The 12,563-nt window shown below is 46.0% G+C and overlaps 1 protein-coding gene across 1 annotated transcript in view; it reads left to right on the forward strand.

The window, feature by feature from the left end:
- Positions 1–12,563, forward strand: part of GLS2 (glutaminase 2) — a 143,986-nt gene that overhangs the window by 88,100 nt on the left and 43,323 nt on the right. Inside the window, exons 7-8 of the mRNA XM_073576914.1 lie at positions 7,458–7,516; positions 7,935–7,967. Coding sequence (XP_073433015.1) covers positions 7,458–7,516; positions 7,935–7,967 — 92 coding nt within the window. The remainder of the gene's footprint in view (positions 1–7,457; positions 7,517–7,934; positions 7,968–12,563) is intronic.

Here is a 12,563-nt window from a genome sequence, read left to right on the forward strand (position 1 = left end):
TATAAAACACATCTTAATAAATAGGTGTATGAGACAGGGCTGATTTTTACCTAGTGGTCTACCATTGTTCAGTCTGGCCAAGGTGCCTCTCTAGTAGGGTCACTATTGTTGATATATACTTTATGACATAAAGTTCACGTTTGTCTTCACGTGATAACCTGGGGAGAAAAAAAAAATACTTGTATTTTGTAAGTAGGAGAAGGCATTGTGATGTGCAAACACTGTCTGCTGACTTCAACTCCATTCCTCACTGAAGCCACTCGAGTGGTGTCCAAAGGTCAGAAGGAACCAGGCATGAAAAAGCGCCCACAGCCAATTCTGTGCGTGCCCCCACTGACATTTGGGGTGTACAGCTGCGCTTTTCCAGTGTCGATGAACAAGTGCAGACACAAAAACTGATATTAGACAGTAAGACAAGGACTTTAATATGGAAATAGGAAGTCATAACGGGGCACCAAGGCATAGGCCATGCCAAGGGAGCACCGAAGTGTCTTCATTTGCATAACAAATAAAAGTAGATTTTTCAGCAAATATTAAATGAATCTATATATGGCTGGTATGATTTTTAAAAGGGCTGCCTTTGCTCTATGTATATGTTTATACAGTTTAAAGAGAACCTGTTACCATGAAAACGCCATTCAATCTGCAGGCAGAATGTTCGTAGAGCAGTAGGAGGAGATCAGATTGATATTTAGTTTTGTGAGAAAATGTTCAGGATATCCTGTGTTTTAATCATTTAAACCTCTGCTCTTTCTGGGATTTTCAGTCCAGTGGGCAATCCTATCAGTGACTGACAGCTACACACATGGTCAAAATTGTTGGTACCCCTCTTTTAATGACAGAAAAACCCACAATGGTCATAGAAATACCGACTCTGACAAAAGTAATAATAAAACAAAAATCTATGAAAATGAACAAATGAAAGTGAGACATTGCTTTTCAACCATTCTTCCACAGAATTAAAAAAAAAAAAAAACTCATGAAATAGGCCTGGACAGAAATGATGGTACCCTTATCCCCTTAACATCCAATGATGGACATAGTCCGTCATTGGACGCCTCCCTCTATTTGGTGCCATGAGCCCACACCTTTGATCTGTTCAGCTGACATGTGGCCGGAACAGCCACGGGTGAAATCCCGATCCACCCACGGCTGTTAACATGTTAAATTCCGCTGTCAAACTCTGACAGCGGCATTTAACATGCACGCGCAGGAAGCGCGTCATTATCTCCTCCCATCGGCGCCCGTGTCACATGACCGCGGGTTGCAGATGGGTTAGCATGACAACCTGGGGTCAGGACAAGACCCCTGTGATTGTCATTGCTGGATCGCAATGAGCGCCGCCTAGTGGTCAGCGCTCATAGCAAGTGATCATTTCTGCTACATAGAGCAGGACTGCAGCCTGAGGCTATCGGACAAGTGCAGCTTCTAGTCTCCCATGAAGACTATTGAAGTAAGTAAAAAGTAAAAAAAAAGTTTTTAAAAATATAAAAAAATTAAAAAAGTTCAAATCACCCCTCTTTTGCCCCATTCAAAATAAAACAATTAAGAAAAATCAAATATACAAATATTTGGCATCGCCGCGTTCAGAATCGCCCAATCTATCAATATATGAAAAGAATTAATCAAAATCGGTAAACGGCGTAGCGAGAATAAAAATCAAAACGTCAGAATTACATTTTTTTGGTCACTGCAACATTGCAATAAAATGCAATAACGGGCGATCAAAAGATTGTATCTGCACCAAAATGGTATCCATAAAAACGGCAGATCAGCACGCAAAAAGTAGGCCCTCACCCAGCCCCAGATCCCGAAAAATGGATATGCCACGGGTCTCGGAAAATGGCAATTTTTTTTTACAAATTTGGGAATTTTTTTTTCACCACTTAGATAAAAAAGAACCTAGACATGTTTGGTGTCTATGAACTCGTAATCACCAATACGCCATAAAAAGAGCACATGAACCGCTCCTCCAAAAATCATACGTTGATCTAATGCTGCTAGGTTTTGTGGTGGTGAGCCAGCGCAGTCTGGAGTCATGGGAACTCCGTCTTGCAGCATGGGTGCTGTGAGACACCAGGCTGTCTACCCTGCCGCTGCATTGCCGCTGTGGCGGTGGTCGGTGCACGGCTCCATTCTGTGGGGGAGATGAGGACTCCTTTCATTTGGTGTTGGTGCTGTGTGGCGGCCATTGTTGCTGTGGCTTTGTACTGGTGGAGCAGCGTGGTCTGGAGACTCCGGGCCGTCTGCTCTGCCGGTGCATGGCCACTGTGGCGGTGGTCGGTGCATAGCTCCGCTCTGTTAGGGCTGTAGGACCCACTACGAGGTTTGCCATGACATGGCAGTGGGCTTCATACAGTCTGTTCAGAATGTTAAACTAAGAACTTCATGTTCAGTTATATATATTTTTGCCGAGAGGCATTAGATCATTGTATGATTTTTGGAGGTGCTGTCCTCTCTCTGTTTTTTCAGCATACCAGAACATAACAGAACCTCCTCCATGTTTCACAGTAGGGAAAGTGTTCTTTTCTTGATATGTTTCATTTTAAGGAGGACACCGTTGTTGAAACAAAATCATAAAAAGCCAGACTTGGAATTTGCCAAACTACATGTTGACAAGCAACAAAGCTTCTGGGAGAATGTCCTATGCACAGATGAGACAAAAATCGAACTTTTTGGCAAGGCACATCAGCTCCATGTTCACAGACGGAAAAATGAAGCATATCAAGAAAAAACACTGTCTCTACTATGAAACATGGAGGAGATTCTGTTATGTTCTGGGGTTGCTTTGCTGCATCTGTGCAGGGTACAGAGAAATCTCAAGACTATTAAGGAATTCTAGAGAGAAATGTGCTGCCCAGTGTCAGAAAGCTTGGTCTCAAGCATAGGTCTTGCAACAGGATAATGACCCCACAGCTAAAAACACCCAAGAATGGCTAAGAGGAAAACATTAGACTATTCTGAAGTGTCCTTCTATGAGTCCTGACCTAAATCCTATGGAGCATCTTTGGAAAGAGCTGAAACATGCCATCTGGAAAATGCAACATTCAAACACGAGACAAATGGAACAGTTTGCTCTTGAGGAGTGGGCCAAAATACCTGTCGAGAGGTGCAGAAGTCTCATTGACAGTTAGGCCGAATCACACATGCGAGAAACTCGGACGAGTCTCACATGTTAATACCCGGCACTGCCACCGGCACTCAGGAGCGGTGCGTGCGGCTGCATGTATTGCTATGTGGCCGCACGCTCCGATCCAAGTGGCGGTGTCAGTGCCGGGTATTAACATGTGAGACTCGTCCGAATTTCTCGCATGTGTGATCCCGGCCTTACAGGAATCTTTTGCAGTGATTGCCTCAAAAGGTTGTGCAACAAAATAGTAAGTTAAGGGTAACATCATTTCTGTCCAGGCCTATTTCATGAGTTTTATTTTTTTTTAAATTCTTTGGAAGCATGGTTGAAAAGCAATGTCTGACTTTCATTTGTTCATTTTCATAGATTTTTTTTATTTATTATTACTTTTGTCAGATTCAAGTTACTTCTCTGACCATTGTGGGTTTTTCTCTCATTAAACGAGGGGTACCAACAATTTTGACCATGTGTGTATCTCTACATGCACTCTTTTACAAAGAAAGCTGTCAGTCACTGATAGTCACTGAAAATCCCAGAAAGAGCATAGGTGTAAATGATTAAAACGATCTTCTTTCACAATTCTATATATCAGTCTGCTTCGCTCCCCCACTCTATAACATGAGGCCAGCAGACCAGACTGTATTTTCATGGCGACAGGTTGATTTTTGGCATTTTGGGGGTAACAGACTCCTTTTAAAGCCCTTATATACTTATTATTCAAGGTATGTAAAGTTTTAAAATGTACTAAAACATTGTTAGAGTTAACATTAAAAGTACTAACACGTAAAAACTTGTTTTACAGCAGTGATTAATTGACGTGTCTACTTGCACATATAGTATTTTAGAAGAAATATTACATGGAATTATAGGGTAATTAGAGAGAGTATTCCGCAAAGTCTGCATCAAACATGTTCTGATGTTAACTCAGTGACATTATCATCTGTGTAGATGGCTGATCCCAAACTTCTTAAGGCTCAGTTCACACATCAGATTTCATGTACACCTACATTCCATCAGCTTTTTTTCTAATGAATAGCATATAGACACACAGGGGATAACTGAAGGTCTATAAAAACAGCAGAGACTTGAGCAGTTTTGGTAAATTTTGCAAATAAAATTCTCCCTCGATGAAGTGAATGCGTCCATGAAAAAAATGATATCACACAAATGTTGCATTCTAGTGCTGTCCTTTTTTCACTGACTGGCTGCTAGAAAAAAAAAGTTTGGGAATCCTCCATCTTTTTGTTTACTAGACGGAAGTATCAAAAAAAGGGCAGTTTTATTTAAAACATTACATGACAAACAGATACAAAAACCGCAGAGATTGAAATGCAATAAAAGCACATGTAAAAGTAGCCTAATTTGGCCTAAGGCCACGTTCCTTTGAGGAGCTTTTAATGATCTTTTCACGTTTCTGCAGCCTTTCTGCACCTATTATGTAAATTATGCTACTTGCTTTTTTCATTGCGTTTTTGTAGTGAGTTTTTTACATGAGTTTTTATTGCTGCGCTTTTTTGCCTCCTTTTGGAAAGTAAATAAATAAGCTTTTGTAAATAAAGCTTCTTTGTTTTGATACTTCCCGCCATTTGGCTTTGACAAAACTTTATTGATACAGTCATGTGCAGATTACATGTGTTTTTTATGCGTTTCCAATGTAGAAACACACTAACAACACGCACCGCAGGTAAATTTACGCTGAGTCAAAAAAAAAAAGCACAGAGGGCTGGAGATTTCTTTAAATCCCATTTGCTTTGCAGGAATTGTAAGATGCTGTGTTTTTGACGCAGCAAAAATATCCAGCATCAAAAAGTCACCAAAAACTCATCGTGGGCACAGAAGCTAATATAGTAGGTGCAGAAATGCTGGAGAAAGCCAACAGCATCAAAATTCACTGAGTATTCATCGTGGGAACGGAGCCTTAAATATATTGTTTCATAAACAGACCCAACCCTGAACATCATGGCACTAATTGAAGCCCCATCATGCTGTACTGTGCAATGCAATACTACATACACATCAATTACAACAATTTCTTAGCTCGGACTAGCTGCAGGGAGCCGAGACCAAATGTAGCTGCTGCTCAAAACTGACCCAGTGTGACAAGTTCAGATATCTATGGTAGATGGCTCTTTCACGTGACATGTGTTGAAGGACAAAATGTGACCTGGTAATCCAGTTACTAACATTGTAGCGTGACCGTAATGAAAAGTAATATGTCTGCTGATCTATAATAGAGGTTTGGAGCTAAAGTTCTTGTCACTGACTTCAGGTTGAAACTATGTAGTGTTATATACACTATATATATATATATATATATATATATATATATATATATATATATATATATATATATATATATATATATATATATTATATATTTCTGTGGGTACATATATTTAACAAAGAAAAATTGGATATTGCACTCACCAAGCCAGCTCAATTGGCTATATATATATATATATATATATATATATATATATACACCGTATTTTTCACTTTGTATGACGCACTTTTTTCCCCCAAATTTGAGGGGAAGAGAGGGGTGCGTCTTACAATGCGAATATACCTTTTTTGTGCTGCCGCTGCAGTGTCCTGTGCTTGCCGCCACCGCGCTCTGTCCCCCGGTGCTGCCGCGCTCTGTCTCATGCTGCGTGGGGGGCTCTGCCATTCCATCCATGCTTGATTGCCCTGTGCGGTGGATTCCTTCCGGGAAAATGGCTGCCGTGCAAGTGCAGATGGAGATCGATCTCGTCACTGAAATCTCGGGAGATGAGATTTCAGCGCTGAAATCTCATCTCCTGAGATTTCAGTGCTGAGATCTCCATCTGTGCTTGTGCGGTGGCCATCTTCCCGGAAGCAAACCACCGCACAGGGCAATCAAGCATGGATGGAACGGCAGAGCCCCCAACGCAGCACGGGACAGAGCATGGCGGCAAGCATCGGGGGATAGGGCGGGGCGGCGGCAGCACCCGGCAGCATTGGGGGACAGAGTGCGGCGGCAGCACCAGGTACAGACCGCGGTGGCAGCACCGGGGGACAGAGCGGGCAGCAGCACCGGGGGACAGAGCAGGCAGCAGCACCGGGGGACAGAGCGGGCAGCAGCACCGGGGGACAGAGCGGGCAGCAGCACCGGGGGACAGAGCGGGCAGCAGCACCAGGTACAGAGTACAGTGATAACACCCGGCAACACTGGGGACATAGCACAGCGGCAGCATCGGACACCCACCCATCAAAATACCCCCTCATCCTAGCAGCAATTTTCCACTCCTGCCTTTTCCAGCAGCAACCCTGGGACCCCACTTCCCACCACCCCCGGTAAGCAATAAGACGCCTGGATTATAAGAAGCACCACCATTTTATTAAAAAAAAAGGTTTTTTTCCTATTTTTCTCCTCAAAATTTAGGGTGCGTCTTATAATCCGGAGCGTCTTATAAAGCGAAAAATACACTGTATGTATACGCTGACTACTATGTACTACTAACACTAACCTACCAGTCTTTTCATGCTCTGTCTTCACCATATAGCTCCAAATTAATCTTCTAATATATTCCCACATGTACTCCTCTCCCAAGACATTCGTCCCTTCTCCACTCTCGTACCTTCCCTACTCAGTCACCTCCAAAACTTCTTGAGTATCCCCATCTGGTTTTCTAAGCCCCAACACATCCGATTATCCACCACATTCAGAACTTTCAAGGACAAAACTTGAAAACCCATTTCTTCAATAGGTTGCAATGACTCTGCTGCCACCTCACCGCCACCGGAGCTGCTGCAACCTCCTAACCTACTGTCTCCTTCCCCATTATCTGTAGACTATAAGCCCACAAGAGCAGGCCCTTCTCCGATCTATACCTGTCTGTCATTTTTAATTTGTTCATTATAATTTATATTTTGTATGTAACCCCTTCTCATGTACGGTACCATGGATCAGCTTTGATCCCCTGCTGTCCTGTCTGTATCCTCTCTTTTGCGTCTTCCCCTGCACAGGAGCTGTGGTATGATCAGACCATGTCCCTGTACGGTCAGACACAGCCATTACACAGTACACAGCAGGGGCACATTTATAAGATTATCTCAGCACAGGGACATTGTTTATCATATCCAATTGTGGAAATTATTTTTTATTCCAACATCTATTAAGTAAAATGTACTTTATTCGTGGAAAACCCCTTTTACGTCCATTGAGTTCACTATATAGCTAACATGTTGAACCAGAGGAAGGCAAGAACCTCACAGGCAGACACTAATATTAGGGGGAAAATGGAAACTGAGCATTATCCTTCCATTTACTGTAACCAGAAATTTATATGTATTCTTTTTTTATTAGGAAAGCCACACAACCCCATGGTGAATGCGGGAGCGATTGTCAATTGTTCATTGATTAAAGTGAGTACGGAACTTCTTCATATATAGTTTACAGAATGTGGGAATCTGTTAGCAGGTTTTTGTTATGTAATCTGAGGGCAACATGATGTAGGGGCAGAGACTCTGACTACAGTGATGTGTCACTTATTGGGCTGTGTTTTGCTGTTTCAATTAAATTAAAATTATTTTTATTAGCTAGGGATTTTCACCAGAGGAATAAGTGTCTCCTGATCGGTGGCTTTCTGTCACTATATGAGAAAAATCATGACAGCTACAGTGTGAGGAACTGAAAGAAAACCGCAGTCACATAAGAATATATTTATTATATTATTCTACAGTTAGTGCTCCAAAAACATAATAAAAAGACACTTTTAATGAAGGTAGTGCTGACGTGACATTTTCTGGTTTGATAATGTATTTTTTTTCTTCTTTTTTTTAGCAAGGGGCTAACAAGGCTGAAAAGTTTGATTATGTAAGTATGTTGCATTATTCATTATAATGTCTGGTCACTTTTTCATCTGCCACAGACACAGGTTTCAAGAAGTTGTCTACTACTTGGACAATTTCTTCTCATATCCTTCGCTTTGCCCCCTTAAAATAATAAAGCCGATCCTCACTTCCTGTGCTGGCACTGTTTCCGCGGTGTCGGCACTCGCTCTCCCCAGAGCTCTTCTGCGGTATTGTAACATGTGACCGCGTTGCCCAATCAGCACTGGTGTCACTGTCCCCGCCTCCCGTCAAACTGAGCAGGAAGAGGAAATCCAGATTTGTCAGAAGGCGGGGACAGTGACGCCAGTGCCGATTGGGTGCTGGCATCATGAGTCACTGTGGGAGAGAGGGTCCCCGCCAAGTGTCCGGGTCGGAACCAAGGGGACCGTCACCTAGGTTCCAGGGGAAACTGTTTCCGGGGGACAGAGTTCAGGGACGGACCGTGGAGACTGACAGGTGGACTGGAGGAGGAGCCAATATAAAAGGGGTGGGGAACGCTAGTCACAGTGAGTCAGCAGAATGGGACAGAAGGAGCAGGAGACCGTGGGAGCGACTGAGAGCCAGAGTGACTCACCGGAGCCAGGAAGGAGGCCAGAGACAAGAGAGACACTCCCCTGGATATCAGTGGGACGGCGCCGAGACGACCGTCCGAGAACCTCTCCCCCGCATCAACCAGCGGCCGCTGCCGCCTTACTCCAGCCACGGCTGCGGTCTGCCCGCGGACACTCACGGCCGTTGCCGCCTCGCTCCTGCCCGCGGCTGCGGCCTGCCCACAGGTCCCAGCGGCCGTTGCCGCCTCACGTCAACCCATAGCTGGGGCCTGTCCCCCGCCGCCCGCAGCCGCCCTGCCTCTACCCGTGGCCGCGGCTAGTTCAGTGCCGTCGGCGGCCACCACTGTCCCTCTCCAGTCTACACCAAGGGCCGGGCCATTGCTCGCCGCGGGTCCTCCATTGCAGTCGCTGGCTGCGCAGGTGGCCTGCCAGCCGCCACCCTGCATCGCCAATGCTTGCCCCTATCCGGGGGCTCCGGCCCATATGTCCAAGGACTCCTCCAGGGCCTGTTGTGCCCCTGCTTCACCGGAGCATTGGAACGCTCGAAGACTACGAAAGATCTTCAGCGGCTGGGCCCAGCGGCTTCTACGCCGAGGAACCATCGTCCAGGATGCCGAGGGACATCGGGACGGTTAAGTGACACTATATAGCTAAGGACCCGTAGTTGGCCATACCGCGGCCCTATAGTGACCGGCTTTGCCGGACGTAGTCGTGTTCTTACTTCTGTGTTTGTTTGTATTGAGTCCCTTCGAGGACAATCCCTTATTTGTTCGGTTGCTTAGACTACCCCTGCGAAAAGTTACCTATAAACCTACAAAAGTTATTACCAAAAACACAAAACCGTCTTGCGTCTCATCACTGCATCCTGCATACCTGCTAGTACCACATTTGGCGTAGTCAGCAGGATGCGGTCTCCGAGCGCGGACAACGAGGGCACCCGGCCCTGCATTTCTTTGGGGGCTATGCTAAGCAACATACTCAGGTTCTCCGGCAGCTGTGGAACTGGACGGAGCGAATGTGTGGGTTATTTAGGATGCATCCGCTTACCCCTTGTCAGAGACACCGCACTGCACTTGGTCATAGAGCCAGTGCGCGTGTCCTGAGTACAGAAGCAGTGCTAAAAGATACCTGTGGAGCAGGGCATCAGAGGTGACAATGCGTGCTTCAAACTATTAGTGTCAGGGTCCAGTAAGCGCTGGAAGGTAAAGAGGCACGGGACCTGCGGACACTGAAAATGAGTAAGCTTGCACGGGACCTATGGTCATGTGACTGCAAGGGGCGGGGCTTAGCGTCCTGTATTCAGATAGGACAGGACACCATACAACAACTCAGAGTCAGGCAAAACAGAGGTCACAGCAGTACGGGCAAACGAGGTACAGGAGGGACAAACAGACGGGTAGTCAGACAGAGCCAAAGGTCATACACAAGAGGGCAACGTGGTACCAAGGGGACAAGCAGAGCGAAGTCGGGTCACAAGCAGAGAGTCATACACGAGAGGTAGCGCAGTACAAGAGGGTCAGGCAGAACTCGTAACAGGGACAGAACCAGATCACAACCGAACAAGCAAGCAAGATATCAGGCACAAGGCACACGTATACAAGAGGTCACTTAACTCACCCGAGGGCAGGAGTATAACTGACACCGGACCCAGGTCCAGTGAGCACTAAATAGCCTCCTGCTGCCAGAGAGAGGCAGCACAATTAACCCAGAGTATAACCAGGACGGGTCAAAGCGAAATCCCGTCCTGGATCATGACAGTACCCTCCTCTCAATGGGGGGCCACCGGACCCCCAGGTCTCTCAGGGTACTTGGTGTGAAAGGCTTGGATCAACCGATCCGCATGAACTGATCGAGCAGAAACCCACGAGCGTTCCTCAGGACCGTAGCCCTTCCAATGTATCAAATACTGAAGGGCGCGACGGACCAACCTGGAGTTGACAATTCGTTCCACCTCGTACTCAGCCTGCCCATCTACCAGAACCGGTGTCGGGGAAGATGATGATCCCTCCCCACCGGACCTCACAGGTTTCAAAAGGGCCTTATGGAAAACATTAGGGATCCTTAGAGATGGCGGAAGACTCAACCGAAAAGCCACCGGGTTAACTGCTTCGGTAATTACATAGAGACCTATAAACTTGGGTCCAAGCTTCGCAGAGGGGACCTTGAGCCTTATATTTTTGGTGGATAACCATACCTTATCTCCGACCTGAAACACTGGACCCACGGATTGTTTTTTTGTCCGCAAAAAATTTAAATTTGTCCTGGGCCTTCGTAATGTTATTCTGGACCTCCCGCCATACCTTCCCCAACCGCTGGATCGTCTCGTCCGCCCCAGGACACCCAGAATTCAAGCGGGAAAATTCTCCAAAATGAGGATGAAACCCATAATTGCAAAAAAAAGGAGATGTACCCGTAGACTGGTTAGTGCGGTTGTTAAATGCAAACTCAGCCAATGGTAACACAGAACACCAATCATCCTGTCGGGCTGAGGTCAAACAACGCAGAATTTGCTCCAGAGACTGATTGGTCCGCTCAGTCTGCCCATTAGTCTCTGGATGGTAGGCGGATGAAAAGGACAGACCAATACCCAACCTCCTACAAAAAGCTCTCCAAAATCTGGACACAAATTGCACTCCACATTCAGGGGTACCCCATGCAACCGCACCACATGCTCCACAAACAATCTGGACAATGTTTCCGCATTAGGTAGAGCTGCCAAAGGTACAAAATGTGCCTGCTTACTAAACCTGTCCACTACGACCCAGACCACGGTATTACCCTTGGAAGGGGGAAGGTTGGTGATGAAATCCATGGACAGATGAGTCCATGGTCTCTCAGGAATTGGCAGCGGTACCAATTCCCCGGCCGGCCGGTTATGGGGAGTTTTCGCACGGGCACAAACCTCACACGCAGACACATACTCCCCAACATCAGAGGCTAAAGAAGACCACCAGAATATTCTAGCAATGGCCTTCCGGGTCGCTGAGATCCCTGGATGTCCACCCAGAACTGAGTCATGGAACTCCTGGAGGACCTTGAGACGAAACTGAGCTGGCACAAAAAGTTTATCCACCGGCTTAGCTGGAGGTGCAAGAGCCTGGGCTTCTCGAATCTCCCGTTCCAACACATTACAAACCTCTGCCACCACCATCCCAGGCTGAAGAATGGAGGATGGAGGTTCCGGGGGGGACACCGGATCAAGACTGCGTGACAACGCATCCGCTCTGATATTCTTGGATCCTGGTCGAAAAGTGATCGAGAAGTTGAATCGGGAAAAAAAAAGTGACCATCTAGCCTGTCTGGGAGTCAACGTTTTAGCTGACTCAATGTAAGCTAGGTTTTTGTGGTCCGTGATTACCGTTATAGGATGAACAGCCCCCTCCAAAAAATGCCTCCATTCTGCAAAAGCCAATTTTACGGCCAGAAGTTCCCGATTCCCCACATCGTAGTTTCTCTCCGCAGGGGAGAACTTCTTTGAGAAAAAGGCGCAAGGTCTTAAATTGGTCAAAGTGGCGGGTCCCTGGGACAATACCGCCCCCACCCCCACCTCTGAGGCGTCTACCTCAGCAATAAATGGTTCAGAGGGGTCCGGTTGGATAAGAACCGGGGCCGACATGAAACATTTTTTCAAAAACTGAAATGCCGCTACTGCTGCGGTTGACCAATTCTTGATATCGGCCCCCTTTTGAGTCATGTCTGTGAGGGGTTTAACCACCTGTGTAAACCCCCTTATAAATTTCCGATAATAATTAGCGAACCCTAGGAAACGTTGCAGACCCTTCAAATCACACGGTTGAACCCACTCGAGAATGGCCTGCACCTTATTAGGATCCATGCGATACCCTTCAGCAGACACGATGAACCCCAGAAAGGACAGTTCCTGAACAAAAAATAAACATTTTTCAAGTTTAGCAAACAGACAGTTCTCCCTGAGCCTTTGGAGAACTGCCCGAACATGACCAATGTGAGTCTGTTTATCAGGCGAGTAGATTAAAATGTCATCCAAATACACCACCATAAAATGTCCA

This window comes from Dendrobates tinctorius, unplaced genomic scaffold (genome assembly GCF_039654945.1).
Source record: "Dendrobates tinctorius isolate UK_male_01 unplaced genomic scaffold, ASM3965494v1 ptg000051l, whole genome shotgun sequence".
Taxonomy (NCBI): domain Eukaryota; kingdom Metazoa; phylum Chordata; class Amphibia; order Anura; family Dendrobatidae; genus Dendrobates; species Dendrobates tinctorius.